Here is a 17,309-nt window from a genome sequence, read left to right as displayed (position 1 = left end):
AAAATTTGATACCGGCATATCCCTAATATATATATATATATATATATATATACACAAGTTTAGCTAGACGTTTTAATGTTTATTATGCTCACCAAGGCTGCATTTACAGGATCAAAAACACAGTAAAAAGAGTAATATTGTAAACTATTACTTTAAGTTTTCTATTTGAATATATTTTAAAATGTAATGTATTCCTGTGATTCGAAGCTGAATTTTCAGCATCATTACTCCATTCTTCAGTGTCACATGATCCTTCAGACTATAAGTTGCTTTCGATAAAAGCAAAATAAATGCAAAAAATGCATGAATGTAAATTTTCGTTACTTGAAAGTAAATATTTAAAAAGCTTAAACTTATTTTATTTCAGCTAGTTGCCAAGGCATTGTTTCTCATTTTCGTTTAGCTTAAGTTGAAGCACTATACAACTAAAGTTATAGTTATATAGTCATAACTACAACTAAATAATAATAAATACTATACAGACATTTTTTAAATTAAAGCAAAAGCAGAAAATATACAAATGAAATCGAATTCAAAATAGTAACAAAAACTATGAAACTATATGAACCATACTGAAATAACACTGGTTTACAGTCCATTTTGTTTTGTTTTTAACCATAATAGACACATTTCAAGAGATGCTTGAAAAAAAAAAAACACTTTCTGATATTCATATTCTCTATTATAAACAAAACTGTTTTTTATTAACATACAAAATGTTCATATGTTAATAATAAATGTTTCTTGAGCAGCAAATCAGCACATTAGAATGATTTCTGATCATGTGACACTGAAGACTGGAGTAATGATGCTGAAAATTCAGCTTTGAATCAAATGAATAAATATTATTTTAAAATATATTGAAATTGAAAACCGGTATTTTAAATTGTAATAATATTTCACAACATTACTGTTTTTACTGTATTTTTGATCAAATAAATTCAGCTTTGGTGAGCATAGATTTTCATCATTATTAATTGCAATCCATTCTAATAATTTTATTAATAATAAAATGAATAATTATTTAATCATTTCAGATATCCACATTCTGTATATGGATATCATAAATAAATTTTAAAAAAACATTTAGGATATCCATATAGCGAATCTGTTCTTTAGAAAGTTTTGCAGCTTATATTTAGGACTTTTAATATGCCAGAAAACACATTATAAGTCCTACTTATGTTTACTAGTTGTTTTCTAACATTCACTTCAGTTTTAATAATTTGAATGATTAATTAATACATCATTTTAGTGAATCATGTTTATGAACCTTTAGCTCGCAGGTGACGGTTGAGCGTGCCATGCTCAGCAAAGCCCCGGCCGCAGTTTGAGCACTTAAAGGGCTTTTCTCCCGTGTGATGTCGGATGTGCCGCACCAAAGCGCTCTTTTCCCGGAAGCCACGGGAGCAGTGCGGACACACGTATGGCTTTTCCTCACCATGAGTGCGGTGGTGGACCTGCAGAGCATTCTGGAACACAACAGACATGCGATGGCTTAAAGATGACAATGTAAAACCTAAGGACTGTGTTTGCATATTGTTTTTGCATGTTGACCTCACCTTGGTCTTGTAGCTCTTGTCACAGAAGCTGCAGTGGTACGGCCTCTCGTCTGAATGCGCTCTCATGTGTTCCCGCACGTGTCCGATGGCTTTAAACTGTTTGCCGCACTCTCCGCATTTGTAGCGCCGCTCGCTGACGTGCGTCTCCATGTGCTTCTTCAGCACGTAGCCCGTCAGGAACTCCTTCTGACATGTTAGGCACTTAAACGGCTTGTAACCTGAGGAAGGAAAAAAAAAAACATTCAGAGACTCAGCCATTACACAAATATTATAGATTGGTAATGAATAAACTGCTTTGAATGGGGCGTACCAACATGCCCTTTGACATGGAGCCTCAGGTAGGTCAATGTCTTGAACATGCGCTCACAGTGAGGACATTGGTATAATTTTGACTCGACAGGTTCGTCTTCCTTCACAGACGAATCCTACAATGGATAAAAAACAGTTTGAAATCTCATCTGTGTTGTTTTATTGAAATAAAACATGCCGTCACAATCTAAGAAACTCACTTGCGTTTCCTCGGCCACGGTCTCCACACATTCCTCCGTCACCTGGATCTCAGTGAGTCTGGCGTCAGTCTCAGGAGCCTGCAGGACTGCTTTAGGTGACCGGGCCTCTGCCTGCTCGGCCGCCTCGGTGGCTTCGGTCTCCAGCGCGATGCCAGAGTTTATGATGGCCTGGCAGATTAGATTGTCGGCTTCAACCACAGTCACAGTTTGAGGCTGAGACACGACCTGTTACGGACAGAGGAACTTCATTAACGCTAGTGTGAAACGAGCTACAACTTCTGAATTTATAAACAAATGTCCTTGCACTTTTCCAAACATATACATTTTTACTAAAGGAAGTTGCTTCATACAAAGATTCTTTTTTGGGGGGCTTTTAGTTTAGCTTTTTAGCCGTTTTAATAATATTATGTATGTAACACTTAATAAGGTTTATTTTTTTTACATTTGTTAATGTTTTAGATGCTGTCAGTAATAACATTAGTAATGATTTGGGCAGCCTTAACTAACAATGAACAACAATTTTTACAGCACTGATCTAGATAAATGCTAATTTATACTCAGCGTTGGGAAGGTTACTTTGGAAATGTAATAGGTTACAGATTACAAGTTACCCAATTCAAAATTTAACAGGTAGTGTAACTATTTCAATTACTTTATTAAAGCAATGTAACTGATTACATTTGATTACTTTTCTAAATTTCTAATGTTTTCAACTATTACTCATTTTGAATCATTTAAAGCAGGCAGGGTTTACCTTACAGTAGTGCTCAACACTGATTACTGTCAGACTTTCCAAATCCTTCATCACTTGAATTATTATAATAATTTAATTTTAAAGCACAGCCACCACAAAATCAGACTTTAGCAACTCTTTTTACTTTGAGATCATTCTGAGGTTAAATACAGATGTAAAAGCATAACCAGATACAGTTTAATAGCTATGATACTGTTTTTGAAATCAAATCTTTGCATTGCTGTGACAGGAAACACTGGCATATACATAAACCCAAATAGAAATTAAAACAGTTATCAAATAGTCCAATTCTGTGTACTAAACTCCTAAAACATTGGTGTCTCATATTTTAGAGCAGTCAATGCAATTTAGGAAAGAAATCAATCAAATCTGTATGTGTGAGTGAAAATATTCAGATGTAACCCCTTTGTAATTGTTAAAGGGATAGTTCACCCAAGAATGAAAATTAGCCCATAAATTACTCACCCTCAATGCATCCTAGGTGTATATGACTTTCTTCTTTCAGACGAATACAGTCGGAGTTATATAAAAAAAATTCTTTTTTCAAGCTGTTTAATGCCAGTCAGCGGGTGTTGCAGTGCTTCAGTCCAAAAGAAGTTAAATAAAAATCGTCCATCCATAAAAAAAGTGTCTCACACGGCTGGGGGTGGTGAACAAAGGCCTCCTGTAGCGAATCGAAAAATAACCATATTTAAAACGTAATAATCACTTTAATCTAGCTTGCTCTCACTGTTGTACACTGGAAGCAGCTCCGGGCGGATGAGGTATGAGGTCAGTGCTGCTCATGCGCCGGTGAGTCTCGTGAAAACCAACTTTTGTTTACAGGAGCAAAGGAAGCAAAGTTTCCTTACTTTAGCAAAGGAAAACCAGTCTCCTCTTGGCTTATATTGAAAACCTTCCGACATTCTTCTTTACAAATCCTTGTACACGGAAGCAGCTCCGGGCTGATGACGTATGAGGTCAGCGCTGCGTATTGCGCCGGTGAGTCTCGTGAAAACCAACTTTTGTTTACAGGAGCAAAGGAAGCAAAGTTTCCTTACTTTAGCAAAGGAAAACCAGTCTCCTCTTGGCTTATATTGAAAACCTTCTGACATTCTTCTTTACAAATCCTCGTTTTGTACTTCTAATAAGTGACCGTTGTTTTATTTTGATCTCTCTGCTACGTTTCCGCATTCGTCAGTTCTTAGCGGCGCATGCACAACGCTGAACTCGTACGTCATCCGCCCGGAGCTGCTTCCATGTACAACAGTGAGCGCAAGCTAGATTAAATTGATTATTACGTTTTAAATATGGATATTTGTCTTACAAAAACACATCGATTCGCTACAGGAGGCCTTTGTTCACCCCCCGGAGCCGTGTGAGACACTTTTTTTATGGATGGATGCGCTTTTTATTTCACTTCTTTTGGACTGATGCCATTTTTAATATAACTCCCGACTGGATTCGTCCGTGAGAAGAAAGTCATATACACCTAGGATGCATTGAGGGTGAGTAATTTATGGGATATTTTCATTTTTGGATGAACTAACCCTTTAACATTTTCATAAGTAACTGTAATTTAATTACACATTTTTCTCAGTAACTGTAACAGATTACAGTTACATTTATTTTGTTTTTTATTTAATTAATTAATTTGTTTTTATTTATTTATTTGAACTAGTTACTCCCCAACACTGTTTAAAAATATACTTTTGTTCTTTGTTGAATTATATTTTCTCATAATAGTTCATGGATATCTAATAGATTCGTTTACAACCAAGGCACAATTCGACACAGGATTTTCAGAAAGAATGAAACTAAAAGATAATGCTGTGCCGACTATATTGGATCTGATGTCGCACCACACAAGTGTGAGTAACAGTTTTTATTACGTGCTCACTATAGCTTTGTCTGTTATTACCGATCGCTTGATATGTAGAGTATTTATGCGTTTTTAACCTAAATCACAGCAGCGCCATCTGTGAGGGAAGAAGCTGTCAAACATACACAACTATTAGCCAATCATAGCAGCGGGTGTTTTGATAACATTGTAAGTGGACCTAAGAGAACAGTACAAAGTGAAAAACAAAGGAAGTTCATGAGCCCTTTAAATATTATAAAAAATAATAATAATAAAAATGAATTATATAATCTTATCAATGTTGGGAAGGCAAAAAGAAATATCAACTTTTGGTCCTACTGTTGAGACTTGCTTAAATGTGTAAAAAAAAAAAAAAAAGTTAGTTTTTTTGCAGCTCCCAAAAATACAATTGAACTGTTCATGCTTTTTGAATCAGTGAAATTCAACATGCTTTTCTGCGCCAAAAATATTTGTAATCAACGTGCTAGTTTTGTTAGTCTCATACCTGTTGCACTTGTCCTACCACCTCGATCTGGATGATTTCCTGACCAGCTTCCACAACCCTCACCACAGGAATGTGCTCCTTCTCAGGTTCAGGAGGTGCCGGCTCAACTTCTAGAATGATAACAGCAATACAATCAGAAAACAAACCAGCTAAAAAAAAATTGTCAGCATGAAATGAACATTCACCATCAATTTCTGAATGCACGTTATAGATCTTATCTATTCATGCATTTTTTGACCTTGCAATACTAAATAAAAGGTGGTCATAACTGATCTTCCCATGAAAACAACAGACTTCTGTCTGGTGACACATGCAAGACTTTATCAATCATTTAGTCTGCTTAAACCCTGCAAAGTCACGGTCATCCGCCCACATCTCAACATCCAATCAAACAAAATGATGCACGGAACCCCCCTGTTTTCTTTTCAATCATCCATTACACTCTTAAAAGAAGAGATCCATTGCTACTTCCCTTTCTTGAGACTTTAAGCTTGTAGCAATTGTTAAACGACACCCTCCTATCACTTAAAAGCCAGGGTCATTATGAAAATACCTTTCCGAACTCCATCCTTGCAGACAAGTATCTCTTTACACTGACTGTAGTGAATCTTCTCAGTGCAAGGCGTAAGAGACTTCAGATGTCTGGTTAGAGCTCCGGACTCTCTGAACGCCAGGCCACACTGATTGCAGCGGTACGGACGCTCATCTGCCAAAGGAAATGATGTCAAAATACTGGGAAAGACTTGCATAAAAACTTACACAGACAATAAATAACTTTCACAACTCCGTAGAGTCCAATACAAGGACACTTTTACCTGTGTGCCGACGATTGTGTCGGATCAACGAACCCTTGGTCCTAAAAGCAGTCTGGCATATTTCACACTTAAAGTCCTTCTGATTTATAAATATACTATTTTTATTCATATTTTGGATTAGCTTTTCGTTTTATATTTTCTGTTTCCATTATGACTTTTTGTATTACTATAAATTATATTTATTAATAATTATTTCATTTCATTTATTACTAAATATTTAAAATGCCTTTTACAAAGACAAAGCAATTATCCATAAATATTTAAAATGTCATTTCGATCACAGTATGCTATTAAACAAAATATGTAATTTGAGGTGCAAACGACTTTGATGTGGAAATTGTGTTTCCAGAGAGTTGATTTTCTTTTACATGACGTTACATAAAAGTAGCGTCTGCTAAATGACTAAATGTAAATGTTAAAGTAAAATTCACAGGGCCAAAAAGTGTCCATACGTGAATAAACGCCTAAATCCTGCTGCCGCGCGGTTTTAACATCAGACAGTCTTGGTGTTGTGAGATCTTCATCCAGTACAGATCGATGCTAAGCAGCATTAGCAGCAGCCTAAACATGTTTGTCAAAAACAACATTGCGGCTAATGGAGACTCTGCTAGCGTGACTGAACGAGCCAAAGTCAGGCCCACACATTTAATCGCGCTTTTACTTCGTGACTGTGTCCCATCGCACTGTTTCTACCTTCGTCTCCGAGTGTGGTTTGGATGGTGATGATGTTGCTATGCTCCGTGTGGTCGGTAACTGTTGCTGCCGTATTATTATTTTCTTCGGTCATGTCGTTCCAGACCTCCGTCTCTGTCGCAACGCTTCAACAGGGAAAACATGGCGGATTTACGACCTCGTAGTCATAACAACTAAAGGGCGGCGAGGGGAGGGAGAACGAGCACGTCATAATAGATTCAAAATAAAGGCGCGCTCATCTTCTCCGGTCAAATCGGTTCTTTTGAACGGTTCGTTTCAAAGAGTCGGTTCAGCGATTGGCATCCGTAATCTAAAAACACTGCTATTTATAACGCATATTATTTTATTCTATTTTTATGTTTTAAAGGTTATTTCACGTGTTCCAGAATTAGTTTGTGTAGTTATCTCTTTTAAACCGATGAGGGAGCTTAACAGTTACAACAGTAAGCGTACTAGAAATATTTACGACTTGATTATAGTTTTATCGAGCACAAATGAAACAGAGATAGTTTTAATAAAAATGAGTAGTTTGTAAATCTTGCAACGACCGAACACGAATCGGACTGGTTTTGTGAACTGGTTGAACTAATCAGAAGATCTGATTCTAAAAGAATGATTCGCTCACGATTCGGACTTCGCTACATCAATTGATTTGATTAACACAACAGTAAACTAAATATTCTAATATTTAAATGTATTAAAGACTGTACCTTAATGTCACACCACAGTGTCATATATTTGATCAAAAAACTTGTATAACTGTGATGATAAGCTGTGGAATGTAATACTGAAAGCATAGAAACAGTCAAAGATTTTGCAGTAATAAACAGTGAAAACAGTACAAGTACAAAATACATTCCCCAATTTTTTTTATTTTATGTTGTAAACACATACACACACAAAGAAATTAAATCCAGCAAATTATGTTGAGTTATTGGCATTGTGATAAGGCTGTAAATGTAACATAAGCTCCATAACCAGCAGGTTTCCAGTTTGAATGTTTTCTGAGGTTTTCTAAAGATACTTTATTCGAGGCTCTCAATTGTAACATGATTCCACATTCTGCAGTTGTACAAAATTGTACAATATTTCTGCTCCTCAAACTGCACAAAATGTACAAAATACATTTTGCATGTCAAAGACATGAAGTTTGGTCACGTTCCATCCCTAGACATTTACATTGAAAAAAAAAAAAACATAAGCTGTACCAGTGTAACTGCAAAGGCAAATAATTTTCATAATTTTGAGTCAACTCAAATACAGATGAAATAAATGCATCGATGCGTAGTGTAGTGAGTCCACTTCTTCAAGAAGTGCATACCCAGTGTAATGAGAGAACTTTTATGCAACTTTTCATAATCTTGTCATCACTTCCAGCAAAGCCTTCAGGAAACAAGCAAGGAGGTGGAAAAACACAGCAGGAAGTTTGAATGCCACATTTTGGAATGTCTTTCCTGTTGTCCGCTTGTCTGTTTCACCTCTTTCTTAAAGGATCAACCTTTGGCTGTCCATTGAGTTTAATGATTCGTTCTACATCAACCACCATTCCATGAAGTCTTTCTATGTGTCCGTTGACGTTCTCCTCCAACCACTCCTCTAAAGTGTCTGGGTAGAAGACTGCCTCCATATTTTGCCGGAAAGTCAGTAAAAAGGAATCCCATTCATCCATCAATCTGACAAGAGGGAAAAAAGCTAAATATTTAGGTTTATAATAATCACCTACACCTGCAAACATTCAATGTTTGCACCAGTGTTATTTAAGCATCATTAATAAACTATTATAATTTGTATTTATAATTTATAATTTCTGTTCTCATGATAACCAAGAGCTTGTAACACTCCAAAGAGAAAGGAAAAATTGAAATCGTATCATATGACCCCTTTAAAGTTTAAGGGAATTTGTTGTGTTTTTGTCATTTTTATTAGTTTTTTAAATATATCTACACAAGTTTTAATTTTTTTCAGCACTTAACTTGAAGTAGTACTTAAACTTCAGCTAACATTTTATTTCAAGTAACAAAATAGTTCTAATGGTTTTTAGTTTTAGTTATCAATCATTTTTGAAAATTTCCATGACTTTTGCAAGACTTCTTGAGTCCATTTTGTTTGTAAATTCTGATACAGACTAATACATGAATGAATCTTTTAGACATTATTTATGAACCATTTCTGACAAATTCATTGAAAGGAACCATTTCAAAACTATTTACTATGGCTCACTATAACTATGGGAGCCCTGTATCCATATACTAACCAGTATGTTTAATGAGAAATATAAAAACAATATTTTTGCTAATAAATGCGTCAAATGATATGTGAGTGTTAAAAAAAGCTTACTTTTTCAGTTCATCTTTGAAAAATGCAAGATTTCGAGGGTTTGCAAAGCTGCGTTTGCGATGATATGGACTGAATGATCCCTTGACATGGCTGCAAAACACAAGGCGAACAAAATGTTAGCACAAGCAACAAAATGTTCAAGACAAAGAATTTAATGCTTATGCTCTGTGTGAATGTCATTTGAGCTCATGTTTATATGAAAGGTCACTCGGAAACAGAATCACTCACTAGCTTTGCATGATCTTTTTAACTGAACTCTCCAGGTCGTCGTTGATCTTCTTCACCATTTCATAAACATCTGAGCCAGGAAAGGATGCACCCTTACTGCAGAACGGTCAAGAGAGCATCCATTACATACATCACAATCTATTCAAATAGATCTATATAAACAACTTCATACCACTCATTTTTGCTCAGCTCAATCTGACACTCAAGGAGGCGCTGCACCTCCTTCTGTGCCTCAGTATCAAATGAACCTAATGCAAACAAAACACTTTGTAGTACATCACATATCATGTTATTCTACTCATTTATAAAACAGCATGTTACATACTCAATCCCTCCAGGAATAAAACACTCACCGTATTTCAGCGTCTGAAGACAGACAGCCAGAGAAGGGATGGCCACAGGGAGAAGCTCACACAGCACAGTGTGATGCTCATACCTTCAACGCACAGGTTTTCATTAACATTAATTATTACTTGAGAAATAATAGTGTATAATGTATATATCCTAGTAATGCTCTAGGTTTGTAAGGTTCCTTTACAGTTTGTATAATGGCATTGCATGTTTGATGGCACACAATATTTGAAGGAACAGTTCTGTAAAACTGCAGGCTTACCTCTGCCAGCCAGTCAGAGCTATGCCTTGGAATCTCACAGACTTGTACTGCGGCATGGATGTAATGACTTTCTGCCACTGTAGGTGGTTTTTTAAATGGTGATTGATTGGGGTCCATTTCTGGTCAATTCCAGAGGCTCCTTTGAAAGCGCTAGCAAACCACACACCCTTAAATCCAGCCTGCTCATACTTAGAGATATAGTTACCTACAAACAAAATGTAAATACAAAGTTTTTACATTATTACTAGTGCTGTCAAACGATTAATCGCATCCAAAATAATTTACAAAATAATTTCGATAATTTCGAAAATATTTACATGTATATATTTTTATTCATATAATATATATTATATAGATATATATTTAAAATATAAACAACTTATTTTTCTTAAATATATACATGCATGTGTGTGTGTATTTATATATACATAATAAATATACACAGTACACACACATATATTATGTAAACAAAAACTTTTATTTTGGATGCGATTAATCGCGATTAATCGTTTGACAGCACTAATTATTACTATATTTATACACAGATTTATATATTAAATATTTACATATTATTATTTTTTTATTTAAATTAAATATTTAATGTTTTTGTAATTTCTTTTGCGATACCTTTTTCAGGATTCTTTGATTAATAAAGTTCAAAGGAACATCATTTACCAATCTTTTTTAAAATTGTAAATATCTTTCCTGTTCATTTTTTCCCCCGTCACATTAATTTAATGCATCCCTGCTGAATAAAAGTTCTAATTTATTTAATATTAAAAAAACTAAAATATATATTTTGTATATTTAAAAAAAAAAACATAAAAACTTACTAAACTCCAAACCTTTGAACCGTAGTGTACATGTATAATCAGTCATATTGCCTATGAGTATACGGACAAGTAATGATATGTGTTACATTTTAAAAATACCATTTTTAAAAGTCAAACATTTAAAAAACATTTATTTCAAATCGTTTCAGAGATTCATTTTGAATATCTCCATAAAAGATTACAAAGAGAAACCTATTTCCTCGGAATAACTTGCACAGCTGATAAAGCTAATAAATAGGGTCAGTATTTTCAGACAAGAACCAGAACAGGGTCTTACCGATCTCTTTCACATCCATGTTTGGGATGTACTTCCATATCATGGGCGATGCAAGTTCCTGCAAACCTGATTCTAAAATGTAAACACCCACATCAGGACCAAAAAGCACTACTGTGTTATTGCCATTGTATTTCTGAACGCTTGAAAGGTGCATCAAGCAACATTTTCCATTGTAAAAGTCTTTGTCCTGCCATGTCAAGTTACCTCTCACTGTATCTTAGTAACCCCCCCCATTTTCATACTTTCATACTTCACAAGGTCACAAATACACCTGTGAATAGGACATCTATAATTTGTTGTTTTTGAAGGATGTTTCATCCACACCATTAGATGTCACTGTTAAGTCTAAAAATTACAGCGCAACGCATCATAATATGCAAATACTGTACATTACAGTAAAAGTGAGTTTTACTGGTAATCTGGCAAACATAAATTTACTGGCTTGCAGACGCTCTCAATATACCTTTGATTGTGTCGGAGTTAAGTTTACGAAACATGTCATCCCACAAGATCAGCTTGATTCCTCGCTTCAGTTTGGTCATAAATCTCCCAACTGCGGTCACATGATTGAGGAACAGCTTTCCCATGTCTCCATTGTTGGTTTCCAACCACCGCTTTGAATCTTCACTTTCGCCCAGGCCACGTACCTAAACGTATTTCATCCACATGAGCTTACATTTGAAAGGAATAGGTCACTCAAGAACGAAAACCAACTCATTGTGTCTTTGCCATTTTCTTTTTTTCCATGAAATACAACTATTTTCAATGATCCGTAGAGAATAAAGATCCACCGACCTCATCAGCACCAATGTGGAACCACTTTGCTTCTGGGTGCTTCTTCATAACCTGCGTTAACATGTCTTGAACAAGATCCATGCTTCCTTGGGCCTGAGGGTTCAGGCTATTGGGAAACGTTTGCACTTCTCTCAATTTGAAGTACTTCTCGTGTTTTAAGACAAACTGTGAAATGTGAACAGAAAGACTGGTACATAGTGTACAGCAGTGTTTCCCAACCGGGGTGCCGCTAAAAGCCTACATTAAAGTCTGTCATATAAATTGGTCTCTTCATTAGAATTTAGCCTACTGATTGCCACCATTGATGGACAATTTTTTTTTTATAATATTAAAAATATCTGTATGACTGTCATACTGTATCTGTATGACCCTGTTGTACCGAATATCTATACTTTTCAAATTATCATATTGAAGTTAGAAATTCAAATATTGTGACAAAATTAATTTTGTAGGGTGCCACAAGTTTGTTAAAATTTTCAAAGGGTGCCGCGACTAAAACAAGGTTGGGAAACACTGGTGTACAGTATGCTAATAAAGTAAAATCACAGCATTTGAATGATTTTTGCCTCCACATCAACATAACCACTGTGACTGGTTGCTCCTTCTACTGCTTTACTGAAGTATGTAGTGAGCACTTGTTTGAGATATCTACAGTTTTTGTGAGAGTTAGCTTCTTCTGTACTTGCCTCCAAGTGTCCGAACACCTGCACCAGAGGAATCAGTTCAAGCTTGTGCCGTTTGGCCAGAGACTTCATTTCCTCTATATCTTCCGGACTTTCCCAGAAACAATAAAGAGAAGCAAGTTAAAAATGTGTATAAACAGAAATCAGCTTATGATCTCTGAATATAATACAGCAACAGTTCACCTAAATGTCAATCTGTTCCTCATGTAAGTTACTGTAATTGGCTTCAGTGAACTGCTTTTAATTGACTATTTCTATGGTATTTATATTATGTTTTTTTGGTTCTCTTTGAAGCATGACATATGTGCTAATGTTCTTCAGTAATTAAAATAAACCTGAAATAAAATAAAATGTAAATATTATATGAAAACACTAAACTTAAAAAAAAACTTGCATGAAAATTGGAAATGTTGCCTCAGCAACATTTAGTTGAAGTACTAAAATTACTAAAACTAAAACAAAAAACAAGTTAAAGCTAAATACAATTATTTAGAATAAACAAACAAAATGACAAAACTACATTTTGATATGACAAAACTACTCATAAAAATGAAAACTCTAAATATTAATTAACTTAAAATATTCAGAAGTACTATAATAATAATAATAATAATAATAATAATATGCTTAAAAATTAAACATTAAAATACAAAAAAAAATTCAAATGAAAACATGCAACAAAACAGTTTAAGAATAATATAATATAAAATAAAAACAGTCACATAATCACATAAATGCTACTCTGAAAAGGTGAGTTTGAAGAGAAGATTTAAAAAAACATACCATTTATTATAGTAAATAATTAAAATTAAGTATATAAGCAATACTGGTGATTATTATTCACTGTCATTTTTTTTGGAAAAATGCTGCATACAGTAAATATTCTTCAAATATCTCCTTTTGCGTGCCGCAGAAATAACAGCATACAGGTGTAGAACGACATGAGGCTGAGTACATAAAGCCAGAATTTTCATTTGAGGGCAAACTGAGTCAAATTTAGCCAGGTTTAGTTAATCAGATGCTCAGAATCAGTCACTCACCTGTATGCAAAGCTTGATTTGAGAATGCTGAGTTCCCCCTCATAAGGGAACATGTCCTCATATTCCAGCAATATCCCATTAGCACCCAGAGTTGACAGTAGAGGGAATATCTACAAAAGAACATAAAGGTAAACTTTAAAAAGAAACTATTAATACATTTGAACACAATCCTGTTTGCATACATTCCCACCTGTTCAAGGTATTTGACTTTGGGTGCGGCGCCTTTCAGATCTAAGTGCACAATTTTTAATGGATCCATGGGTGTATCATCAGGAACTGCTGGTTCAAACTCCTCTTGGTTTGACTGGATCGTCTCTTTTTCCTCTGGCTGAACCTCTGGGTTGACAGGATCCTCCTCATTATGAACCAAATTCAGCTGTGGGATACGCTGCTTAGCCCAGAAATTACCACCTTGTATGATTTGGTGGGTCTTGACACTCGTGTCTTTGCTTGAGCTATGAATAGAAGGTAAATAAAGTTTAATCACAAGCTTGTTTGGGACAGCGAAGCATGGTTTGCACGTGTACATGGAGACCCCACGAGAACTGCAAACCTCACCTGGGACGAAAGAAAATTTTCACCATGGCAACAATCACCAAGCAGCCCACGATCAACCTCATAAACTTCTGAGTGTTCATGTCTGTTTCTGTGCAGGTGAATGCGATAAACCATAGAAATGAAGGCAGGTGTTGAACTCAGGTGACCTTCGAAACAAAATTTGCATTGAAAATCAAGAGACGTAATGAAAAGCTTAAAAATCTTTACCTGTTTAAATGACAATGGAAAAGCCTCCACTTCTAAACACATCAGGGGCCAGTTGCATAAACTTAGCCTCTATATTAAGACCTATATTAAGTCCGACTAGCAGTTAGCCAGAAATCAGTCTCATTTTTGGATTCAACTTATAATCTATGCTGTTATGTAACTGAATTTTTAAAAAATTATGACCAGTCTTTGATGGCTAACTTATAAGACCAGTCTAAACCTTTCATGCAACTGGCCCAAGTTTATGCATTTAATAATAATAATAATTAATAATAATAATAATAATAAAACACTTTACAAATGCAAATGAAAACGTGGTCTTTTTAAAAAAAAATGTGGGAATGCATCAATAATCAAAGTAGATCAACAACATAACATGCATTTAATATATTTCCTCACAATTCGGACTCTTTAGCATTAAAAGAGATTTGTTTTTCTTGCTCAAATAGCAGACATGACGCTTTATAAATGAATGCATGTTGTTATCACTTTAGAGAAACACCGAAATGTAAACTTACTCCGTTAAAGACCATTAATCCTTTAGATAAAAGACTTTATGTAGCATATAAACAGACATAGATTTACTTCCGTGTGTAGTTTCTTGCTGCAGCAAGTGCATTTGTGTGGTTGAAAAACGCGACAAGTTCAACCTGTTTAACGTGACGTACTTACAAGAGGTTATTTGAATTGATAATTTGATGACAAATGGTCGGCAGACATCTTTCTGCACTTGACCGAGCGAGCACCTGAACGATAACAGCGTGACAGTGAAAGTAAGTGTGCGCGTCACATCGACGCTTTACGGCGCCTGGTGTCCAGTGCATCAAACACTGAGGGACCGTAAAGTCACTTATAAATGCGCACAAAAATAAAGCCAGTTGCTACAGCCACATCATATGACCTAATTTTGTTTAAAAACAAATTACATTTGGGTAGTTGTCATAACGTGTCAAGAAGTGCCAGCGGAGTCCTGTTGTGTTACACGATATATTTAATTTCAAACAGCTTTTTCTAATTCTTGTATAATTATTATTAATTTTACATGCAGTTTTTTACGTTTTCATAATTAAAGGACTACATATGCTTACTTACCATATGATATTTGCTTACTTTTCAAGACAAAACACATATAAAATTATATTTTACCAGTTATATTTTATATAGCAGGTCCAATGTCTAGTGAAAAAATTGCATTATTTTCTGTGCAGGTGAATGCGATAAACCATAGAAATGAAGGCAGGTGTTGAACTCAGGTGACCTTCGAAACAAAATTTGCATTGAAAATCAAGAGACGTAATGAAAAGCTTAAAAATCTTTACCTGTTTAAATGACAATGGAAAAGCCTCCACTTCTAAACACATCAGGGGCCAGTTGCATAAACTTAGCCTCTATATTAAGACCTATATTAAGTCCGACTAGCAGTTAGCCAGAAATCAGTCTCATTTTTGGATTCAACTTATAATCTATGCTGTTATGTAACTGAATTTTTAAAAAATTATGACCAGTCTTTGATGGCTAACTTATAAGACCAGTCTAAACCTTTCATGCAACTGGCCCAAGTTTATGCATTTAATAATAATAATAATTAATAATAATAATAATAATAAAACACTTTACAAATGCAAATGAAAACGTGGTCTTTTTAAAAAAAAATGTGGGAATGCATCAATAATCAAAGTAGATCAACAACATAACATGCATTTAATATATTTCCTCACAATTCGGACTCTTTAGCATTAAAAGAGATTTGTTTTTCTTGCTCAAATAGCAGACATGACGCTTTATAAATGAATGCATGTTGTTATCACTTTAGAGAAACACCGAAATGTAAACTTACTCCGTTAAAGACCATTAATCCTTTAGATAAAAGACTTTATGTAGCATATAAACAGACATAGATTTACTTCCGTGTGTAGTTTCTTGCTGCAGCAAGTGCATTTGTGTGGTTGAAAAACGCGACAAGTTCAACCTGTTTAACGTGACGTACTTACAAGAGGTTATTTGAATTGATAATTTGATGACAAATGGTCGGCAGACATCTTTCTGCACTTGACCGAGCGAGCACCTGAACGATAACAGCGTGACAGTGAAAGTAAGTGTGCGCGTCACATCGACGCTTTACGGCGCCTGGTGTCCAGTGCATCAAACACTGAGGGACCGTAAAGTCACTTATAAATGCGCACAAAAATAAAGCCAGTTGCTACATCATGACTTAATTTGGTTTAAAAACAAATTACATTTGGATAGTTTTCTAATTTTCTAATTCTTGTATAATTATTATTAATTTTACATGCAGTTTTTTACGTTTTCATAATTAAAGGACTACATATGCTTACTTACCATATGATATTTGCTTACTTTTCAAGACAAAACACATATAAAATTATATTTTACCAGTTATATTTTATATAGCAGGTCCAATGTCTAGTGAAAAAATTGCATTATTTTAATGTAAAAACTCTCTCTCTCTCTCTCTCTCTCTTTAGCTTCTTCTTTTTAAAATAAGGTGTCTTTAAATGTGAGTCTTATATGAAAATACGTTATCTTAGACTGAGACATATTCAAATTTCTCTAGCGTATCTTGTTGAATGCAAAAAAAACTTCGAAATGGAAAAACTTCGATGTTGAATCGATAACAGCGGGTAGGGATGGGCGTATCGATCCGAGGTATCGATATATCGATACTGACGCGAGTATCGAAAGCATCGATACTCAAACAAAAATATCGATAATAAGGTGCGTTTTATTTACCAGTGGTTTTGTTTATTTAACAAAAATAATAATAATAATAATAATAATGCGTACAATATGCATTGAATTGGACGAATAACCTTTGTTAGCGAGTAATTGTGTAGGATAGAACTATTTTCCTGCTCATCTGAACACACGCAAATGTTGCAAGACAGAACCAATCAATCACAGACAGCATTCACTCACTGCTGACAGTGCATTCAAACAGGGCTGCGTTTCCCAAAAGTATCATAAGAAAACATTAAAGCTTTTGGGAATGGCAGCCCTGAACAATGCTTATCAGAGAACAGAAATAAAAACATAAATGTT

At 34.9% G+C, this 17,309-nt stretch overlaps 2 protein-coding genes across 4 annotated transcripts in view; both read right to left on the bottom strand.

The window, feature by feature from the left end:
* LOC107758096 (transcription factor E4F1-like) overlaps positions 1 to 6,772 on the bottom strand; it is a 10,061-nt gene extending 3,289 nt beyond the window's left edge. Inside the window, exons 1-8 of the mRNA XM_016575752.1 lie at positions 6,647 to 6,772; positions 5,986 to 6,064; positions 5,724 to 5,876; positions 5,171 to 5,280; positions 2,072 to 2,296; positions 1,873 to 1,987; positions 1,563 to 1,780; positions 1,274 to 1,472 (exon numbers count right to left, since the gene is read on the bottom strand). Coding sequence (XP_016431238.1) covers positions 1,274 to 1,472; positions 1,563 to 1,780; positions 1,873 to 1,987; positions 2,072 to 2,296; positions 5,171 to 5,280; positions 5,724 to 5,876; positions 5,986 to 6,064; positions 6,647 to 6,772 — 1,225 coding nt within the window. The remainder of the gene's footprint in view (positions 1 to 1,273; positions 1,473 to 1,562; positions 1,781 to 1,872; positions 1,988 to 2,071; positions 2,297 to 5,170; positions 5,281 to 5,723; positions 5,877 to 5,985; positions 6,065 to 6,646) is intronic.
* Positions 6,773 to 7,541: 769 nt separating this feature from the next.
* On the bottom strand, positions 7,542 to 15,027 carry LOC107758113 (hexosaminidase D-like). 3 transcript variants are annotated; one of them, XM_016575769.1, is made up of 14 exons: positions 14,768 to 15,027; positions 14,043 to 14,188; positions 13,675 to 13,939; positions 13,485 to 13,594; positions 12,448 to 12,535; positions 11,762 to 11,926; positions 11,430 to 11,613; positions 10,967 to 11,038; positions 9,857 to 10,061; positions 9,597 to 9,679; positions 9,416 to 9,491; positions 9,244 to 9,339; positions 9,016 to 9,105; positions 7,542 to 8,351 (listed from the first exon to the last, which is right to left on the bottom strand). In XM_016575769.1, exons 2-14 carry the CDS (start codon positions 14,120 to 14,122, stop codon positions 8,153 to 8,155), a joined length of 1,713 nt encoding a protein of 570 aa, XP_016431255.1. In that variant the 5' UTR covers positions 14,123 to 14,188; positions 14,768 to 15,027; the 3' UTR covers positions 7,542 to 8,152. The 3 variants fall into 3 exon arrangements, with proteins under 3 accessions (XP_016431255.1, XP_016431257.1, XP_016431256.1); XM_016575771.1 differs by having other exon boundaries at positions 13,675 to 13,933; XM_016575770.1 differs by having other exon boundaries at positions 14,922 to 15,027.
* Between the last annotated feature and the right edge of the window lie 2,282 nt (positions 15,028 to 17,309).

This window comes from Sinocyclocheilus rhinocerous, unplaced genomic scaffold, assembly GCF_001515625.1.
Source record: "Sinocyclocheilus rhinocerous isolate Xijiao unplaced genomic scaffold, SAMN03320098_v1.1 scaffold234, whole genome shotgun sequence".
Lineage (NCBI taxonomy): Eukaryota > Metazoa > Chordata > Actinopteri > Cypriniformes > Cyprinidae > Sinocyclocheilus > Sinocyclocheilus rhinocerous.
Note: the sequence above shows the minus strand (reverse complement) of the source record. Positions and strands in the feature narration are given on the sequence as shown.